The 22,521-nt window shown below is 36.2% G+C and overlaps 1 protein-coding gene across 9 annotated transcripts; it reads right to left on the bottom strand.

Moving 5' to 3' along the window:
* Window positions 1-1,342: 1,342 nt before the first annotated feature.
* LOC137716421 (protein CHROMATIN REMODELING 5) lies at window positions 1,343-21,616 on the bottom strand. 9 transcript variants are annotated; one of them, XM_088691023.1, is made up of 31 exons: window positions 21,106-21,616; window positions 19,570-20,354; window positions 19,351-19,418; window positions 18,486-18,899; window positions 16,424-16,648; window positions 16,174-16,257; window positions 15,433-15,492; window positions 15,238-15,341; window positions 14,969-15,020; window positions 14,263-14,326; window positions 12,291-12,384; window positions 12,098-12,185; window positions 11,821-11,955; window positions 11,550-11,741; window positions 11,397-11,464; window positions 10,214-10,307; window positions 9,977-10,101; window positions 9,825-9,888; window positions 8,627-8,839; window positions 7,346-7,588; window positions 7,113-7,223; window positions 6,872-6,958; window positions 6,402-6,581; window positions 6,058-6,138; window positions 5,728-5,964; window positions 3,826-3,981; window positions 3,517-3,694; window positions 3,235-3,416; window positions 2,594-2,944; window positions 2,416-2,528; window positions 1,343-2,180 (listed from the first exon to the last, which is right to left on the bottom strand). In XM_088691023.1, exons 2-30 carry the CDS (start codon window positions 20,306-20,308, stop codon window positions 2,439-2,441), a joined length of 4,779 nt encoding a protein of 1,592 aa, XP_088547149.1. In that variant the 5' UTR covers window positions 20,309-20,354; window positions 21,106-21,616; the 3' UTR covers window positions 1,343-2,180; window positions 2,416-2,438. The 9 variants fall into 9 exon arrangements, with proteins under 9 accessions (XP_088547149.1, XP_068311976.2, XP_088547146.1 ...); XM_068455875.2 differs by having other exon boundaries at window positions 2,416-2,509; XM_088691020.1 differs by having other exon boundaries at window positions 2,416-2,509; window positions 19,351-19,415; window positions 21,106-21,599.
* Window positions 21,617-22,521: the final 905 nt, after the last annotated feature.

The raw sequence follows: 22,521 nt of genomic DNA, 5'->3' as shown, positions 1-22,521 counted from the left end.
GGCACTCAGTACTATGGTCTGGTGGTATTCCTCTTCACTTTCAAGTGAAAGGTCTTATGTTCGAATCTCGTGAATGGCGAATTCGATACAAAATTATATTGCCCATTGTGTGCTTAGCCGAACTCTCCCCTCCCCTTAGTATAAAATATATCGTTGTACTAAAAAAAAATAGTTTTTTTTTACTACAGGAATCAATTCAAAATTAGTGCCTCGCCACAAGGACCTTGAAAAAAAATTAGGGAACTTTCATAAAAATGGCTTGGGCTAAGTTTATTTTAAGCAAAAATCATGCTATAAACTTTATTTAATGAAAAATACTTAAATTTTAATGAAAAATTCTTAAACTTTAATAAAAAGGACAAAAGGACATAAATTTTAATGAAAAAGACATAATTTTAATATTAAAAAAATTAAAAAGAAACTGATGCGCAGGACCGGCACGTCGTCACACATACTGTTTACAAAACTTATTACACTGTTTATGAAATTGCCTATGTTGTTTATAAAACTTACTATATTGTTTATGAAACTTAATGGTACTACACTGTTTATAAAACTTAATAACACTACACTTTTTATGAAACTTAACATTAAATAAAGTTATTAGATGACTTTTGGTTAAAATGCAAAGTTTTGACACTCTTTATCATTAATTTTCCTAAAAAAAGTATAATCAAACCATATGTACAATTTCAATAGCTCACAGAGCAATGTGAGAAAATAAACTAGATAATTTTTTTTTTTTAAGAGGAAAATGTTGCCTCTTATAATGGATTCCATTCCACAAGACATGGGGCGTAATGTACTAATGTGTAGTTTGCGTTGGTTCAATGAGGTTGTCTGCATCACTTCATAAGAAACGGAAACAGAAATTGCCGAGAAAAATGAAAACGAAGGAACCAAGCAGTCTGAGAGACGTCTCTTAAAACCGGCCACACGAAAGCATTCTTTTTCGAGGGACCAATAACTGTCACTATGGGGCAGAATGGGGGAGGAATCTAATGGGTCGATAAGATTTTAAACACTAGTGAAGGTGAAGGTGAAGGTGAAGGTGATGGTGAAGTTGATGGAGATGTTCTCCTTCAACATCGTGTTCAAATGCAATTGAGCACGCATTCACCACCAAGGAATTGCTAGTTCGGAAGGTAAAAGGGGAAAATAGAGTGAAAAAGATCGATTACCATGTCCAAATGATCCTTCTTCGGAAGATTTTGCAATCTTATTCTTGCTATACAACCAATGAACCATAATATAGATATTGGAAAGTAATAACTATCAACAATTCAATATATGAAATAATGACATAAATAATAGTCTCCAGAACTACTGGGGAAGAGGAGAATACCAAAAACTACTTCAAAATTGATAATGTACACCTGCTACATTCTCCTTCTGTATGTATACGTTCGATGAGTAAGAAAATCGTTTCACTAACTGGCCCTATTTACGTCAACACAGTACCAACCGAACTCATCTTGGGAAGAAAAATAAAATGCAGCAGAATTCCACCAGCCTTGGATCGTCAGCTCAGCGGCTCAGCCGCGTCTTGTTCAATGGTGCCAATCCCACTTGGCCGATAACCTGTTCTGATCATCTCAGAAACCCAAGTCGGGTCTCCAAAAATTTATTCCCATGGTTGAAAAAAAAAATCCAGAGAATATATATGTATGGGCTGAAGTCATAAATGCCCCCAAGTAAACGAGAACCAGCCACTTTCCTACCAATTTGTATGTAGAACTACTTAATACCTGATGTGAAACCTTGTTTTGTTGGTAAACCTGTCTGCCGTGTCCTATAAGGCCTTTCATTCACAGCGCGTTTATTTTCTGATGGTCCTGCACCAAGAATCCCTAATGAGCTTGGATCAGTTAACCGGGTACCATTATTCATATTTCTTTGAGATGGGGCCTGAACTTGGATATTGCTATCAGCTTCCCCTCTCCTCCTTCGTTTCCATGCTTCAAACTTCGCTGTATCAGGACCTCTTTGCCTGTCCGAATGGAAGGAGAAGGGAGAAGGGTCATTGTCTCTGCCAAAGGGACCAGAAGCAGAGCCATTCATGTGGGAAGGGCCAGCCTCCACATCCTGGTGCTGTTTAAGTTTTGAGTATATTTGATGAAGTCTCTCCCCGGACAGATTTGAAAAGGTAGAAACAAAGTTCCACAAGCGCATGCTCATCCCTGTAGAGGCACACTTTGTTAATCTATGACCTATATTGACTCCAATTTAAAACATGCCCCGTGAGCAGGAAAAACGAATTTTTCACCTATGCAGTCCTAGGGCTTGTCTAATGTAGGATCAAGTGTTCACTTAAAGATGATAATCTAATCAATTAAACTTGAAACATCCAACAATCGTAGATACAGAAGCAATCAGGAATGACAAAAATAAAGCATACAAGGATGAAGCACATACTATCTTGTCCATACGGTTCCTCCTCATTTTCTAAAACAATTTGATCTATCGTTCGTCCAAGAAGCTGTAAATAACTTCGAATCTTGGAAAGCACCTGAAAAAAACATGAAAAACTATACCAGCATGAGATTTATGATCAAAAAATGGCAGAAATACAAATTTATGATCTAAGCCACACCTTTTCCTTCGGGAGATTGGCACTAATCGTCTGCAACCGTTGAAGACGATTTAAGGTTTTAGTTTCATCCTTCATCATCTCTTCACACCATTCCATCCATTTCTCCTCCTTAAACTTCTCATACACTTCATCATCGTCTGACATTTCACCCTCCTCTTTCACTAAAGGTTCAACTTTCTGGGGTTTCAGTGGTCTGTCCTTGTTCGTTGGAAAATTAGCTCTAGAAGAACTGGTTTTTCCTTTCTTTGGCCCACTGCGAGCTAAAGAAACATTGCGAGTAGCTTCCCTCTCCTTTGAAGCCTTACGACCCACTTTAACATTTGCATTCTTTCCACTAAGAGCTGCAATATCCTGGTTACAGATGTTTTATTCATCAACTCATGCCATATAGGAGCCAAATCATTTACTTACATTATTCAAGAATATCAATCACATTCAGAATGGATCAGCTTTGACCATGGAAGGGTTAATCTTAGACCTAGCATTAAGTTTGACAAAGTCACATGTTCTTAAAACAACAATCATCTCGGCACACTCATAAGGTATCTGCTAAATCACACGCAAACCGGTCAAGAAAGAACCATTTTCTTTTCCAATCCTACTTCAGAAATTATAAGCACGATCATAAGTTTATTGCATACCATTTCCAAAAGAGCGTTGGCCCGATCTCTCAAATTTGGAGCACGGGGTAAAAATGTTTCATGGTGTTGAAGTTCCACTGGAGCAATTTTCTTTGTAAGGCCAAGCCTTCCATCTAAACGTATCTTTTCCCAATTTCCGAAGCCATGGTAGTATATTCCAATGAGCAATCTTGCATCATCAACTATCAACAAGGTAAATATCAGCAAAAGGTAACCAAACGGTAACCGCCTTTCTAGATGGAAAAGGAAAAAATAAATTATAAGAAAATATGTAATACATACTTTGATTCCAGCCACAACCTTTCGACCAATTTGAAGGTTTGAGGTACATCAAGACACGAAACTGAGCAACGGGATCATCATATCGACTAATGCGTTTTGCCAGGTGTTGAAGTTCACGAACACGGTTGAGCAGATCACCAGCTTTGACAGGGACACCATAAAAATCCAGCAATGGCCCCTAATAAGTACCACAAATTTGTAAAATTCATCAGCCAGCAAGTACTCCCCCCCGCAACAAAAAGAAAAATTATTAAACATAGGCATTCAAAAAGTTCAAAACAAATATGAATAGACATTATCCAAAACAACCTTCGGGTCCAGACTCCCCACTTCCACTGCTTCTGTGCAGCCATCAATCAATGCCTTGAAAAGCTCAACCTGTGCATCAGTTGAAGCTGCTGCAACTGCACCACCGACCTCCTCAACTATCAACGCAATTTGGCTCTCATTCCCAAATTTCATAACCTAATTTAATAAGAAGAGGCAGTATTAAGATAATGATGCATAAAAACATAAAGCATAAATTTATAAAGTAGCAGTTGACCAAATCTATTTATAAAGCTGCACAAGTAACATTTTTTTAGCAGATGGGCTGCCTTGCCCTCCTTTTTTTTAATGGATTATCATCGCATGGTGAGACTGCTGTTCTTGTCCAACTATTCCATTTTTTTTTTTTCTGGCTTTGTGTGGTTAATGGTTTGCAAGTGTTTTTCCTACTTTTTAGTTGGTAACTTCATGCTGCTTGTATCTTTGATACTTATGCCTTCCTTCCTTGTGAGATGGCAGTACTCTGGCCTTCTGGCTTTGTATATGAATTACTTACAAATAAGTAATTAGACCATTATAAACAATATTTGAGAAATGTTTGATAATTTATTCTCTGTAGTAAACAGTTTTTGAGTAAATATATCCTTAGAACCACTCCTGTCGTAGTAGTTTCCTTCTGGCTCGGAGTGGTTCAATGCAATGCGCTTTCCTCCGTTAGGAGACTTGCGACACACTATCCACAACAAACCACAAAGAAAAAGTAGAAGCAAATGCACTTATTTCCTTGTCAAAATATATATTATTCACAAGTTCCATTTTTCTTCCAAATTCCAATGTTTGCCTCTTACACTTGATACTTCAGTTGATATTTCTGAGTTTCCAGACCTTTAATATTTCAGGTCATACTTCTTTTCACAAAACCTGATTGATGAACACAACACTCCTGCCCCCTTATTTTACTCTAAAAGAGAAAGACAAGCCCAACCCAACTATTATTAAGTCTAAAAATGTTCCAAAACAACTCAAAATTAGAAGGCAAGAACAAAAAAAGGTTCATCATATATTACTCCAGCCTGAAAATTTAGCAATGAAATAGCAAATTATTTATTTTCTATCGAAAAGGAAAGGCTAAAACCATATAAAATGCCAAACAATAGTTCTCAAAGAAAGTGGACTTTGATCATAGAATCAGCAAGAATACATCGACATAAAACCAGGGTACGTTGTCTTGCTGCTTCAATTCTGAAATACAAGTATATCGGAAACAGAACAATCTATAGATATCTATAATTACGTAAAGGAAATGTATTATAACAAAAACAATGAGATGCACCTTAAAGAAACAACTGAGAACAATAAAACCATTTGCGAGAAGGTGTCCACTCAGATCAAGTCTAAAAAAATTTCTGTCATTTGATAAATCATAACATAAAGTAAAAAAAAATACAAAAATCAAATATCCAGGAGGCACGGATTAGTGTTGTAAAAAGTACCTAGCCATATCAATCCAAAAGTGATATGCTCCCCCCTACCCCAGTGTATTTTCTTTTCCTCTTTTAAACCAGGTACCTTTTCTGTTATATATATTTGGGTGCTACACATGTAGAAATATTATGAGCTTTCTCAACCCAAGCAAATATGTGGTTATGGGTGGTTTGGATGGAGAGAAGAAAGAAGTATTTTCCACAGTTACTGCTAGGTTATGACTAAGGGCTCGTTTGGAAGTGTTTTTAAATGACTGAAACCGCTTTTAGAGAATGTTTTTGGGTTCCAAAAGTACTTGAAGTGCTTCCTGCTAGAAGCACCCTAACTTGCATTTGTACTAAGGATTGGTTTAAAGAACATTTTCTCTTAAAAGAGCTTTTAGTCATTTAAAGGCACTTCCTAAATGAGCCCTAATACAACTATGCACAACATAGCTGAAACATATAAGTAGGAGCTTACAGCACGAGAAAATCGCAATGCGTCTCTCTTAGATAAGTTCCCAGAAGACCATCCCCTAACTTGAGCAGATGCTCCGTCAATCATTGGCACTGAGGTGACTGTATAATCTGCTTTCCGTCTTTTCTGGACTCTTTCCTGAGGCTCAGATTCTTTCTTTTTTCTTTTATTACTTCTATCAGGCTGATCAGCTTCTGCATAGCTCTTAGTATTCCTAGTGGCACGAGGAGCAAGAGCTTCCTAAAAGGAAATAACAAATTGATCATTTTATCCTACTGAAAGACCAGTCCAATACTATTAGGTACGACAGTATATAACAGAAGAGATTCGTACTTCGGCTTGGGATATTGCTTCAGGCTTTATCCAACGACTCCAAAAACTACCATCATCTTCAGCAGTACCAAAATTTGCAACCTGGAAGTATACGTACCAAGGAGTAGAAGGTTTATTAACAAAACAAAGATGAATATGCTTTAAAATGAAAGCAGTAGCAACTATACAGCATCCCTCCACCACCATCTTTACCCAAAATTACCCCAAACCCGAGAAGTCCTGTGCCTTTGATTTTAGGCCACAGTGACATTGTGTTAAAGAAAAAAACCAACAAAAAGGGAAAACTCTTCTGTAGGAGGGGCTCAATCAAAGTAAAGGAACAAAGAACAATGGAAAAAACATGCCTTAAAAGCACTCAACAATTCATTCCCTTCCTCTGCAGTTTCCTTCTCTTCAACCTTTTCTGCTCTTTCAAGAATCTCATCAATATCCATACTTAAGAGTCTTTTCTTGCTTTCTTCATCATTTTTTTCTTCCTTGAAAAGTTCCTCAGCCCCAAATCGTAGAATAGAAGACAGCTCATTCTGCAATTACGAAATCAAAAAATCAGATATATTAGTTATGCTCAGAGAAAGTGAACAATTGGTGTACAGTAAAACTATGTGTGTGTATTATATAAATATATGTATTGTCCCCTTCTATATATATATATATATATATATATATGTGTGTGTGTGTGTAGAAGGAGATCCATCTATAAATGGAAAACCACAGATAATCTCCGAATCCTTCTGCTTCCATTTTCCCCCACATTTATAAGTCCTCATGTAACCCAACTGAATTCAGCATGATAAACAATTAACTAAGTCCTTACTTTGTCAAATAAAGTCCCTTTCTTAGATTCTTTCTTCTCCAACCTACCCTCTGCATTTAATTTTTGAATCACCAAATGGTCAAGCACCTATGGAACACAATGGAAAAAACAAAACATATTAGATTGAATAATAGAACTCAAGCAAAAAATTATATGCATAATGCATATGCAGATACTATATGTACAAACTGCACAGTTCAAATTTATAAATCATATCTCAAGATAATGTTATGTAATATACCATCTTTTTCTTAGCTCTCTCCAGGATATCTTCCTCGACACTTTTGCTTGTGACAAATCTATATATGTTAACAACTTCTTGTTGACCTATTCTGTGAGCTCTGCTCATTGCCTGATTCATAATCATAGAGAAGCGGAGGTTCAAAGTCAGGTCTTCAGTGTGAAAGCTAGTTACACTAACATGTAAAACTATGCCCACTGGTAAGGTTAAGAAAAAAAGTCTTTTAAGTAGACCTGCAGGTCGTTTTGTGGATTCCAATCTGAGTCGAATATTATAACCGTATCTGCTGTGGCAAGGTTGATACCAAGGCCACCTGCTCGAGTTGAAAGGAGGAAGCAAAAGTCTTCACTACCAGGCGCATTAAAATGTTCCATTGCTTGGTGGCGTAAATCGGCCTTCGTACTTCCATCAAGCCTCTGAAATTGAAAACCTCTAATTGACATATACTCCGCCAGTATGTCCAACATTCTTACCATCTGCAATAAATTATTTCAATAACTTAGTAGGCGTACTTGTTAGGTTTTTCCAACCCATGATAAGTTGTCCTAAGGAATTATAGTCTTAGAGGATTAAATAGTTTTCCCAATTGGAGTTGTTTACCCAATTGGAGTTAGTTTCTCGATTGGAGTAGGATTCATAACTAGATTCCAATTAGGATTACTAATCCTTATTGAAGAAGACCTTTATTATGTCTATATAAAGGGGCTATTGTACTAGTTTTGAATTTGAGGGAGCAAAACAATAAATTGTATACCACTTAAGGGATTAGAGTGAGAGAATATTGTAAACTATGTGTGAGAGAAAAGAAAAGAGATAGTGTATTTCTTGTTCTTGTTCCTTCAGGTTTTTCGTCAAGTCCTAGTTGTAGAGATTTGGCAAGATTATTGATTGTACTCATTATTGATATAGTGAAAGATTGTTGTTGATGTCCCGTGGACATAGGCACATATTGCCAAACCACGTAAATTCTTAGTGTTATTTATCTTGGTTATTTGTTTTTCGCTTTCCGGAGTTTGTTCTATTTTTCCCATTCTTAAACGCGATATTCTCAACAATACTATCTCTGTATCAACCAATAACCCCAGTATCTAAGCTGCCTGAGTAACTTTCTAGTCGCTAACTATTTAACCCATATTCCAGCATGCAGCCAACTGCTACAGAAACAAAGACATAAAATGCTGACACAGACACAAGTCATGTTACCACATGAACAGCAACACTCACCAAATCAAAGATCAAGACATATAAACAAATAGACCATTGTCCTACTTCAACAGAGATTAAGAAAGTGGTAATTCTAGAAACTGTAAAAGCATGGCAAGAAAGAGGGCCAGAAGTGTTATATCCTCAAACAACCAACGGATGATATTGCCCTACACATAGCAACAGATATGGATTCCAATACTGAATAGAAATGGAGTAAAGAAAACTGTGAAGTTAGAAAGTGCATCAAAAACAACTCAACAAGATGAAAGTATCTGCAAACATTAAATCCAACTAAATAGTAAATAAACCTGGGAAAATATGAGAACACGGTGCTTTGTTTCATGCAATTTCATAAGAAGCTTATCGAGTATAACCAACTTTCCGCTGCTTAAAATAGTCCTCTCCAATTTACTGCCATCTTTACTACTTGAGTCCCCACCATAACCATAGTCAGCACTTTCAAACAGAAAGGGATGATTACAACATTTCTTCAATTCTACCACAATATTCAACAACGAAACCTGCAAAGAAAAAAAAAAGAATAAAAGTAAAAGAATGAAACTGCTATTATTTTTAAACAATCGTCACACAAAGAAGAAAGGGATGGTAAAGGTAAAGCAGGTATTCTTCAACTGATTATATTTTCTATCAGCTGTAAGCATAGTCCAAATTATATTAATCATTGCCCAAAAGTCACCTATAATATCTTTTATAAGGCAATATTTTGGCAACTTTAACTCATATTTATCATAATTTTTATATGTTTACTGCCAATTTTCAAAGACGGAATTTCTGTCCTAAGTTTTATGTAGTATCAAGTTTTAAAGGAAGAGGGTGTTGTGAAAGTTTCAAACCTAAGTTTGGTGCGGAATTTCTTGCTGTATTTAACTAAATTGGAGAGGTTTCAGTAATTACCGGACGTCAGAAGAAACTGAAGGCCGGCCTTCAAATGTTGAGTCAAGAGACAAGTGAAAATGTAATATGTCACATTTCAGTCTTTTGACTCTTTTCAGAGAAGTGGAAGAAATATTACTGAGTGAACATAAAAAGGCAGCATCAAAGTAAATAAAACTTGACAGAGAGAATATAATTTCTTCAAACAAACTATTTGTTAGAATGTCAGGCTTTTCCAAATTTATCTTTAGCTCCGACGATGTTCGGAAAATAATCATCCCTACTTAATGAGACAAACTATCAATAATTTTCACCACAACAGTTCGTTTCATGCAAATGATTGAGTTATTTTAAGGTTGAAAGATAAAACACAAACACAGATCGAGTCCAATTTTCAGTTTCAATGCCAAATTTTTTTTTTTTTTTTTTTTTGGCATATGCTAATTGCAACCATACAGTTACAATAAATTCTACTGTTCTACACAAGGCAGACACAAACACACAGTCAAATTTTTAGTTAGAATACCAAAAAAAATATTGACTGGTATGCTTGATTGCAAACCATACAGTTACAATTAATTCCACACATGGCAGAGGAAAGGGGAAAAAAACCTGATTCCCACGAACTCCTTTGTTCAAGTTATGAAAGTTGCGTTCCAAAATCCACTTATAATACCTAAATAATCCCGAACCAAGAGAGCAGAATGTCAAATCACTGAAAAGAGTTAAAACAAGGCCACTTCATTACAAGTTCAATCACGTACTGTTTCTGAAGAGGAGACATTTCAACCCTAAGAATCCGTTCAATTTTAGGAGGCAAAGACTTTTCCACATCCTTGATAACTCTTCGAAGAATGTGAGGCCTCAATTCCATATGCAGATTAGCAAGCTAAACATAAACCCAAAGCAAACATAGACAAATAATAGTTATCAAAACAAAGGTGAACATGAAAAATCCAAGGTGCAGAGAGAATGTAAAAAAGAAGTTCGCTGGACAATACCTCAATCTCATTGAAGGAACTGAGATTTTTGTAATTCTGAACAAAATCATCTTTATTCTTGAATTTATCAGGGTCAAGGAAGTGAAGCAGAGCCCTGAACAATTTTTAAAATTTACAGAAAAGAAGAAAGAAAATATATGGAAGGCATTGGAAAGCTCATGCATCACCCATGGCATCAGTGCTAATCAATCAACTCTTTCAGAAGAAGATAGGAAAAAGAAAAAACAACTCAATGAAAACAATGGGAGGGTCTCTTTGATGCCAAAGAATTAATCAGTATACCATTTATTTTGTTAAGATTATTCAAAAAAACTTTATAGTTGCCAGAAAGCAATTCAAGAAACGATTATATTAAGGTCAAAGGAAACAATAAAGAGGTTGGCCAAGAAGACCAAACCAGAACAGAAAACAAACACGACTTAGAAAACTAAAACAAGAAAACACAGAGCACAGACACTAGAAGCCATTGGAGAACAAATGCTTTCGACTCTTGCCCACAGAGAGAGAGAGAGAGAGAGAGAGAAAACTCAACCCAAAAGCTCCACGAAACCAGCTCCCTCAAAATCCTTAAAGACCCTTCCCAGAATAAAACAAATTCAATATTTATTCATATAGGAAGAAAATTATCTCTATCCCTCTATTTTCTCCCATCCCTTCCATTTCATCATCACCCAACCCCTCCAGCTTCTTGGTATCCACGTTCTCTACCTCCAAACAATCGGAAACCAGCATCTCCCCTCTACTCATTTTCTATTTTCTTTCTCCAGCACTGAATCCAAGGGGTGGCCGAACACCTCGGATCAGGGCCACTCAAGGCACCAATTATATATGATCAAGAGTAAGAGAAGAAAGAGAGGAAGAGAAGAAAAAGGGGAAGAGAGAAGAAGGAAAGGAGAACAAGAGTAACTTTTGGGAGAAAATATGTAATGGTTAGGGTAAGTGATGCAAGCTGAGAGAAAACCGCTCGCAAACATGTTCAGGAAGATCCCATATGATATGAACATGTGCACACATTAATGCAATGCCCAAACCCCCACCCCTCTTAACACATACATAGGGGTATAGAGTCACCTTTGGACCCAAACGCTTGAGCAAGCACACACACGAACACAGGCACTTTAACGAAAACAGAACTAATGTAAGCACAAGCAGAAATATGAGGATAAGAAAACAAATCAATTACCATAACTCCTCTACGCTGTTCTGCAAGGGAGTACCAGTTATAAGCAACTTGTTCTTTGTGCTAAATTCCTGTCAAACCGGGATGGCAGCATTTAAAGTAAGACGAGATTAAACTCGATAAAGGTGTGAAAGAATTGATTGGCTGACTGCATACCAAGAGGGTTGTGTACAACTGTGCCTCACTGTTCTTTAATCTATGAGCTTCATCAACCATTAGATAATTCCACTTGATCTTGGAAAGAACAGCCTTATCCTTTAAAACCACCTCATACGTCGTCAATAGTGCATTGAATTTAATAGGCCGGCCAACTATTTTATCATTATTAAATTCATACTGCTGACAAACCTACAACCAAAGAAAATAACAAACAGATCAATAATTGATATATGAACCTCATACACATGTACAAGAAAGCACGTCTTACCTCTCGGCTTGCACGAGTACCAACATACACAATAATATTCATATCAGGGAGCCACTTCCTAAATTCTTTGGCCCAGTTAGACAACGTGGATAATGGTACAACAACAAGAAATGGCCCGTGGATCTGTTGAGCGTTCTGCAAAAATGCAAAAATAAAAAACAATAAATAAAAAGGTTAATATTTCATGTAAATTACAATCTCACATTTGTTTGAAATTACGCTAAATAATATAACACTTTACAAGCTAGTCGGCAAAGAGTTTGGATTTCATCTTCACCTGTAAAAAACCAAGCATTGAAACTGATTGAACTGTTTTACCAAGACCCATTTCATCAGCTAAAATGACATTGGTATCATTCCTCCAACTGCCACACGCAACAGCCGCTGATTAGAAACTTTCCAAGGATGGCACATTAAGGTATCTGTTTTCCAACGACAAATGTGAGTTAGAAGTAATAAACAAGCCATGCCTATTAACAAGAAAATTCAAACCCTCAAGCTGATAATCACGAAGCTTTCCTCCCTTCAACCATTCGGGCTGTTCCTCGAGCTTCCTTAGACTTCCTAAACAACATTAACAACAATTTTAAAATAAAAGAACAATGATCACAATACGTCAAGAAGAGCAGCAAAAACAAACCAAAACAAAACAAAACAAAGCAAGAAAATGAAAGGGACGAAAAGGGAAAGAGCAAAAAATTCACAGCTGATGCACTAATTATATGCCTTTATAATACTATAAAAATATTATATACCGTTATATGTTCAAATATAAGAAGAAAAAAATACTTCAATAGCATATCCATTTCATTATTACTCAGAAGAATAACAGAACAAGAGGAAATGGGTTAGTGCCTAGTGGATAGGTTGCAGTACTCCACATAAAATCTTCAATTTCTACCCCTTTGGTTTGTCAAATATTGAATCCTCATCTATACAGGTATTCCTTGAACCACAGAGCAGTCACAACTTCCTCAGTTTCCTTTTCATCCACTCACGTGGACTCTATTTGACTTTTAATAGGAATTTAGCAATAAAGAATCGGAAAGATTTTCTGGTATATTGTCCCTCCTTAGTGATTCTCTCTTGCCTTCTGATGATCCTGACTAGAGTTCGGTGTGTCTCAGGGTGATGGTATTTTTCTTGCAACTCACTGCTTTTGTTGCTTGAGAACCCTAATCTTCCTATCTTAGGTTCCTTTTGGAATGCTAGGGTGCTAACCAAAATTCCGTTTCTTGCTTGGTATGGGATTAATGGGAACACTAATACTTGAGAACACCGTAAACATAATGCCTTACACTTCACTATCACCTCATAGGTGTACTGAGAATAGCTGCAAGCGATGTTTCAGTCATATTTTCTTTGTTGCTTATTCACACCCTCCATCTGGAGTCTATTTCTTAAGAATTTTGGTATGAACTGGGCAGCTCTGAGAAACAGTTACTCTTTGTTGAATGGTTTCTTAAGGGTCAAGAACAAAGCTCCAAACTAAGGATCAAATATCAAGTGAGATGCTGATAAGAAATAGAGCGAAGGAGGGGCATTTCCTTCCCGGGAAATCCGTGTATTATAGTCAGCATACCATATATCCTAAATACTGTATAGAATCAGAAGTCAATGAAGACATTTAAGATGATAATATATCAAAGGGTATTTCGCCAAAACGAACAAGAGGAAGAAGAAAAACAAATGTCAAACCCAGAGAGTCAGAGTTGAAATACAAAAAACATTGACCAAGATAAAAAATGTGTAACTATGAAATTTCTAAGACAAGAAAGAGAATAATCCCTGAACTCATTCGATACTGATGCCCAGTATCTAACTATACCATATAGTTCATCTACTCCCACTCCCTTATAATCCTCAAAATTCTTACACTACACAAACCAAATGTTTCAAACTGCCAATGCCAAACAGCCCCACGAAGCTCTAGCTTTTTCCCCCTTCATAGAAATCAAAAATTTCTAAGCCAAGCAATTATCCACAACAATCATATATACTGATGAGGGGAAACAAAATCGAGCACTAATGTGTCAAATATGTATTTTAAGATGATTTTGGTTTTTTAAAAACCACTTAAACTTTATACCAAATCTAAAACGAAACAGTAGCACACAAGTAATAAGGCCAATTAAGATTTAGGGTCAAAGACCCATGCACTGATAAGACATAACAAAAAAAACTAAACACTTCCTTAAGAATTTTAAGGTCATTGCCTTGTATAATTGATATGAATAAAGGGAAGTTATGAATTAACTGCAATGTTTTTCCAGCCTTTTCTGGTTGTATGCTTAAAATTTGATGTTCCTATCAAAAAAAGAGGATGCAATGACTACCTTGCTAGCAAAAAAGAAAAACAAAAAAATGACATGACCCAGGCAGTGAGAATTAAAGGGGGAAAATGCAAAAAGAAGATATAAGTTCAAAAACTAAAACCCAAACCTTTGCTCCTCTTGCGCTGGAGATCCACCATTTTCCCTTGTACAGCCATTGCAGCTTCACGAACCTGCTCATAATAACGATCCACAACCAAGATTACACACAAAAGAAAAATCTAATCATGAGCAACCATGTACACATAAATATAAAATAAAATAAAATCACCACAAGCAGAATTATCATATCATTATACTTAAAAGGAAACAAGAATAAGAAGACCCCCAAAGAGCTTGATGAGGAAAAGAAACCCAATGACGCAGCAAAAAGGAAGAGATAATTTCAAAGAATATTTTCGTGATTCCTAAAATATGCCTAGTCATAAACAAATAACTACCAAGTACCTTACAAAGAGTACTTTCAGTATTTCACCATGTCCGTATATGATAACTTCAAAATAACCATTAATCTCTTTCCGAATTCAATTATATATAATGTTATATCATTCATCACAATGATCAACATATCATATTGAGTAATCATACCAGATATTTAATGCCGATATCATGATCACATTAGGGTAATCATACCATATATTCACCACTAAGCATATATTCTCATATTTCAACCTAGCACATAGCAGTAACTGCACATCTTATCCATCACACTAGGACTAACAACAGATAAGTACTAAAAGAAATAACTACCAATGTTCAGGTACCTTCAAATGCATGAAAACTAAAAAATATGAAGATTTAAGATAGCACACTACCTTGAACTCATCGATAGCATCTTGTGCAAACGCAATATCTACATCCTTCTCCCTATCATCAGATATCATTGACAAATATAAGCATTCATTATTGCAATTAAAACAGAAGAAAAAACAAAAGCACCAAAGAGTCAAACAGTATTTAAGTTAAAGCACTGGAAACTTGTACAATTAATTTAGCATGAATAGTGCAACTTATAACATCCTAAGCATATATGAAAGAGATAGGCATGAGAAACAAAAAAGCAAATAATCTGCATTACTCTTACCATGTTGCTTCAGCATAAGACAATCCTTGCCACTTGACTAGAAATTCCGGACCCACATCGCCAGAGCTATCTTGCCTGATGCGGTCTGCAATTATTCTCTCCACCTGAGAATCAATTACAAACAATTGTAAGCAAAAGAGAAAAATGTACGTTCAGAAAAGTAAACCAAAAATTGTGAAATGCATGAAAGCAAACCTGACTATTCTGCTTGATGAGATCTAAGTCCATTTCCTTGCTCACATCGTGAACCTCAATCTAGCAAGCATATACATCATCCCAAAAAAAATTAGATAAATGAGCTACTTCACATGTAAATAAAACAACTAAAAAATAATAACAAAAACCATAAAATCTTATGCGATCTATGATCCCACCTTAAAAATAAAAAATACAAAACAGAAAGGAAAAGGAAGAAATAGTGACATGTTCACTATCATGTTTTGTTTTCATCTACTGGTATTACTCACGCTATTTCTTTCTCAAGAATATTCCCATTCATTGCCCTCATTAAAAAATCACCATTTGTCAACTACTGCGTTCTATTAGAAACTACATAAAATTTGATGGTAAAATAAATAACTCTCCTACAGTGACATAAAAAGTCTACCTATCAAATCTCGACATGAAAAATGCTCTATATTTAAAACTGGGATCCCCTACAAGAATTACACAAACAAACCACTACAAGTTTCGTGTTCTCTATTTTGTGTGGCTTTTATTGTGGGCAGATTATGCAAACCCTGCATCGGCATGACTGTCCTAGTATTACAATTTGTTAATGAGAAAACGAAACTGCATTATTATAGCTTAAAGAAATAGAAGTCATACGTTATTTTATTGAAATAACATATCATACAATGCAGATGAATCTTTTTATTGAGATATGATCAGTTCGGAAATAAAATCCATGGTGAAAAAGGGAAAAATAAAAAGTACCTCCTCACGTGAAATTGTGTTCCTGTACCTGGCATCTTCCATCACCTTTTTAGTGTAATTTAAAACCTTCTTAAAACCACTAAGCTGCAAAGTACAGAAACCAAAAACATAAGAGCATCTTTAACAACAGATTGTAGGAAAAGCCACAAGATAATGTTAGAACACCAATTACATTTGACAGAATGTTTCTACTAAATTAACTCAATCCAATGTTTATGCATAACCAAGAAGAAATTATATAAAGCATTACATTTTGTAGCTCGGAAATTGATTTCCACTGACAGTGCAAATGGGACTGCCCTTTCCATTTTATCAAGAACTCCATATGATTCCAATCTGGCTCAGAATCAAACAAGTGACTTAATAGCACAGGATCCGTTGATTTATTGTTCCTCAGAGCATCTTCAGCCATGCCCTTAGGCTGATGCCAAAGCACCTTTTCAATATAGTCACCATCCTCTTCTTCAATCTCCTCCTAAAAGAAGAGATTACTAAATTAAATGAGTAAATTAAGCATAAGAAATAACAGATAAAAAAATTTAAAGTACAATCAATGAGGGATGCCCAAACTAAAGCAGTTTGACACTAACAACTGTACACTCATGGAACACCAAGTGCAATAGTTCCCTGCCCCATTACATGTTCTTGACGGTCTGGAGCATTTCATTTTGTAAATATAGAAATGACTCACATACGCATGTCTGCTCAGACACATACATAGTAGAGGTAGCACCATTAATCAGATGGAAATCAGGATATCTTGAATAATTATAAGGAGGGATGATCAAGCTAAAGAACAAAAAACAGTAAAAAAATCATTTCAACTGAGGAAGAGCTGTTTTCTTTTACTTCTGACATGAACTGAAAAATATAACGTAGTAGAGAAAGATGAGCTACAGAGGTCCGTCTCAGCATAACAGACTACCATAGCATGACAAGAATTAAATTAAGTTAGCACTCCTATCCACTCAATATTAATTATACATTCACAATCAAGGGAATATCCTATTCAACCCCATTATTGTATGTAGTTGTATTTATTCTAAACGGTCCACATAAAAGCTGAAACTGGAGATCACCAATGGGTAAAATCTTCCTCAAGGCCCCAGAACCTAATAGCTCCTTGACCAGCAAAAGGACCAAACTTTCATGGCCAAGCACCACTAAGTACAAATTTGCAATGTGGAGGAGGAAGGCCAACACTCTTGCCAGCATATTTGGACAAATACACCTTGGTATTCTTTCTTGCTGCACATTGCAAGTACTAGTTTTCCCATGTGCCACCACATGCAAGAACTTGGACTTTGAAAGTCCTCCAAAGATGATTACTGGACTAGTTTAGCAGAGGATCATTCTAATTTAGAGAAAAGAAAATATTACAAATGCTTCCTGAAAGCATAAACAGTCCAAGAACTACTGCTGGACCAACCGATGAAAACTAAATGGAACCCTAACATGCAACCATATTTCAAACTTGTCCAAAAATTTTTACTTAAATACAAAAGCTCTAGTGGAATTTAACCTGAATATCACCAGCTTCACAATTTTAATACGTCCCCATTTTTTATGAGATGGAGAGGACCAATTACATGACCTTGTCCTTACATTGCTGATTTGATATCCATCAATGCAGCATTAATAATTATCTGCCTAACAAATTTCTTAAACTTCAATGATACACAAATCACCACCCAATCTCAAACTCGTTCCAAGGGGAACTCTGTTTAGCAAAACAGGCTAAGGAACCAAATTCCACTAAGACTAGACATTCTAACATTTAACATAATGGGAAACTTGAACATGAAGATTCTTCATAGAAATCTTTCAGTTCTTTCCCTTCCTTTCCTTTTTTATTCTTTTGCAAATGAAACCTTTGTCTAACCTATCTTACAATGAGCACAATTACACATCCATCCAGTACGTTCCTTCGAATGTTCTAGAAAAAATCTGCCAATACATATTAGCCTATGAGTTTAAACAGTTTTAAACTACATCTACACTGCACTTTAGAAAACTTAATCAAACCAAAAAGAAATTCCACATTCATTTGCATTCTAATTTATGTGTTACATTAATTTTTCCAACTACAGCTTTTGACAAGAGATGAGTAGCAAAGCAAAATATATCATTACATGACAATCCTTAACACAAAAACAAATCTTATGCCACTCGTTAGAAAATCTAGGCTTAGTTTCCACAAGTCGCATAATTTCCAACTTGAGAATCACACATGCAAATGAAAAATGTGATCTTAAATAGAGTATACCAAAATACATGGATGTAATACTAATATCACAAAAGTAAACAGATACCTTCTGGGACTTCTTTTTCTTTCCTTCTTCAACTTCATCACTTCCATCACTTTCAACATAGGAGACCTTCCTAACAGACCTAGTAGAAGTTCGTACCTCACCATTTTGTCCAGTAACATTTCTTCGGCCATTACCCTTGCGGGTATGTACACCTTTCCTTTTAATACTTTTAAAATCCTCGTCACTGTCACTTTCAGAGTACTCTGCTGAGGACTCATCATCATCAAATGATGACTTCCCTCTTCTTTGCCGACTAGACGAATGATATGATTTGCGTTCCCTTGTAGATTTAGCATTACCACGATACCTACTCTTAGGTTTCTTTCCATAATAAGAATCATCTTCATCTGAAACATCAAGCTCATCATCACTATCATTATCATCATCAGAATCTTCACCATTCCAATTATTATCCTGGTGTCATCAAAGAACAACTTCATTAGTGTACAGTACAAAGAAAAAATCACTAAATAATTCATCCAACAGAAAAGACAGAGAGATGGAGAAAGCGACAAGTATACATGAAAAATTAAACAAATAGAACATTACTCAAAGTAAGTCAACAAATAATAACTGTTTTTCTTTGAAACTGTTCACTTGAAAATTATGCACTAAAATTTGCAAAAAGATCTTCAAGGTTAACCATATGGGCGCAAGTAAAGCTCTGTCTTTTATCAGTTAAGCACTTAAAAGTAAAAACTTCAAAATTGGAATTGGGAAAATAAAGTGAAAATAGCAGTTACAAGAAATGAGGATCTCGCAGAGCGTAGAGCCGTCAGAACAATGTTTTGTATACTAACTTCTGAAAACTTCAAACCACTAAACTAATACTTCCAATGTAAATTAATAAAACTAGGCTTATAACCTTCTGTGCAGTGCGAGCACTCCCAACACCAGAATCAGGTTCAAAATCGGCATCATCAGGATCATCTTCTGCGAGCAAGCAGAACGATGAAGAGAAGTAAAAAATTACTACATCATCAAAATATTAAAATGATGAAAGGTATATAAGAAATGAAGGATCCAAATTCCTGCCCAACAGCAGCAATATTCTAATAAACAAAAAGATTGCTGAGCAAATTACCATCTTCTTCTTCTTCATAATCAGCATCAGCAGCATCAAGATCTTCGTTGGCATCATCACCATCTTCAAAATCTTCAATATCATTTCTAGAAGTTCTATAGTGTGCACGGTCGCTGACTGAATTAGGCTTTGATTGTGGCCTAGAATTTGACCCAACAGAGTGATGAAACCCTCTATAGCGCATCAATTCATTCTGTTCTTCCCCATCCTGCTCATAATATTCATCAGATAACATTTCATCTGCAGGGATGTCAGAATGACCCCGTTGTCCCTTGCTTACTTTCGGCTTGCCCTCATCTTCAAAATCTATTCCATCTTCCCTGACATCCGAAGAATTATCTTCAGATCCAACAGCATTTCTGTAGTCCAACCCACTTTTAGTTTCCTGACCAGAATCAGACCCACCCTGTGAGCGCATAGGTTGACAGTCCTTCCAGAAGGTTGAACCCCACTTTCCAGCCACAGCTGTTCTCCTCCCAGAAGTGGGCAAATTGGAAACTTTTGTACCAATAACCTCATCTTCTGCTGCCTCATTGTGCAACCTACTAGCATCTTCATGTTCGCCTTCACTTTGATACTGAACATCCATGTTGATATCACATTCCTTTTCATAAGAATTTACATCCATATCTTCATTCCCTGTGGAGCTATGAATTCTTTCAACACTTTGTCCTAGGGTCTTTTCTTCCAGGACACTTCGTGAAACTGTGTTGTTAGAATAGTTCCTAAAAAAAGCCATCACTTCTCATGGGAATTCTATGGATTCATATTAATAATGTCTGCACCTGCAACAGGTCAAAGACATATTCATGTCAAGCTGGAAACAGTGTGTTACCGTCATTGCTCGATTCACAACAAACATATTTCATTAAGCGTATGCCATATCAAATTAGGCTATTCACAGAACAAGAAAAGAAAAAATTAGAACCCTCCACCAACCTGAGACAACTAAAGAAAACCCAAGAATGAACATCACAAACAGTTATTTAAGAGAAAATGGAGAACTGTAATGGGCTAGGACCGAACATAACATCTTGAAGATGCCATGTGGAATTACATTTTAAGTAAAACGATGGTATACCAATTCGAAATTCCTTTTTCTTTCTTCCCCCCACATATTTTCAGCATACAGGTTTAGTTTTTCAGTTGAATTACACTGTATTGACTTTAAAAACACCAGGAATCGCTAAATACTTCCGACTCATTTCATAGACATAGAAAACTAGAAGAAAAACAAACTGAGTGTATACCGATACTCATATAGTAGACACAACTAAGCACCTAAACCCCTGCCTACCATGCGAAAACTGATTGAAAATTCTACAAAATCCAACTCGGTAACGAAAAAATTTGTCAATGCAACAAGACCAATCATATAATCAAGCCAAACAAAGCAAGCAATAGATCAATGACCGAATTCGCAGACTGGAACAAAATCAACCGCCAAAAAGCCCCTTCAAAGTTCCACAAGAAACCCTAAATACGAACGGCAAACCTAAATTCATGCCTAGAAACCCTAATTTCAAGACAACTCACATCGAAATGAGCGAATCCAAACAAAGAAGCCGATGATTGAGAGCATACAGAGAGAGCCAGACTCACGCAGTAATAGCTCCCCAGGAAACAAGGTCAATACGGGGAGAGAAATATAGAGGTGTGCCGTGTGCGCAGGTTAATGATGGTGCGCACCTTCTCCAACGTGGACTCGCCGGAGAATGACCCGCCGGGAAAAGGATACTGGTTTTTCCGTTTTGGTTCTACAAGTCCAGTTATGGGTCGGATTTTGGGGTGGAAGTAAGCAGCGATGGCGGCGGCGGCCGCTAAGATACGCCGGAGATGAGGTTACGATTTTTTGAGACGGCGTCGTTTTCGGATTTATCGTCGACGACGACGATGACGACGGGGGTTGTGGTGGCGGAGGTGGTGAGTTTTTTTGAGAATTTTTAGAGAGAGAGGGATATTATCAAAATAAATGGTTAAAAGTTATAGAGAGAGAGAGAGAATGTGATTTTTCATTTTTAACCTGCCCCGATTTGTGAAGGAGCACAATGGTATAAATCCACCTGTCGTACATTCTGCAGGAGGATTTTTTTGTTTTTTTGTTAGCGAAGAAAATTTTTCTAGTGTATCGAAGTCCAGTTAGTACATCAAGTATTATAACATAATTAGTTAGAAATTTTTTTCAAGTTTTTAATTAATTGTATTATTACATTTGATGTACCGAATTGTATTTTCGACATGTGAAAAATCTCTCTTTACGCAAAAGAATATGTTTAAAAAAAAAAGAAAAAACATAAAGTGAGTGGTACCTTCACAACCTTAAAAGAATGAGAAAGGGAATTCTATTCTTTCTTCAAGAAAGGAGATAGGAGAGTTAACAAATGATTAAACAGCACGGGTCATTAAATTTACAATGGTTCCTCGTCTCTAAACTATTTATTGCTATAATCACAATAGAATTGGAGGCTTTGTGGTCCCAAGTGCTAGTGGCTTTGGGCGATTGTGTCAATCTGGTGAAGTTCGCATTGGCAACGATATCGAAGGTGTTTCGGTGTGTGGTGAACTAAGAAATCCACCAAATGGATGAAAGAGAGAAACGAGATCGTGACATCAGATTTTAAGACGATTCAAGGGGCAATGGATGCAGTGTCGAAGAAGAGGGATTGTGATTGGGGTTTATTATGAGAATGTGTTGATTGGGGTTTTTATATGGGCTAATACAACTAACTCCATTAAGGATGTTGGAAATATTGACGATGTAGATGTTACTTCTTCTACAACAAATCATATAAAATTAATATTAGTATTATCACAATATTAGTACCACAATCCATCAAATAAAATGAACCAAATACGATAAAATACTTATATTTTGTAAGCTAGAAACTGTTCTACGTCGATACTTGATGTGGAGCAAAAAATAATCAAGAAAATTATGAAGGTTGTAAGATT

Source organism: Pyrus communis, chromosome 3 (genome assembly GCF_041283825.1).
Source record: "Pyrus communis isolate YQ-2024b chromosome 3, ASM4128382v1, whole genome shotgun sequence".
NCBI lineage: Eukaryota > Viridiplantae > Streptophyta > Magnoliopsida > Rosales > Rosaceae > Pyrus > Pyrus communis.
Note: the sequence above shows the minus strand (reverse complement) of the source record. Positions and strands in the feature narration are given on the sequence as shown.

Excerpts from the sequence above, each read along its gene's own strand:
- LOC137716421 (XM_068455875.2), bottom strand. The coding sequence starts at position 20,308 with ATGGCTTTTTTTAGGAACTATTCTAACAACACAGTTTCACGAAGTGTC. Across the intron at positions 19,419-19,569 it reads TTATGAAGAAGAAGAAGATG|AAGATGATCCTGATGATGCC; the intron begins GTAATTTGCTCA and ends GCTTGCTCGCAG. Across the intron at positions 8,840-9,824 it reads AAGGAGTTCGTGGGAATCAG|GTTTCGTTGTTGAATATTGT; the intron begins GTTTTTTTCCCC and ends TTTTCTTTGCAG.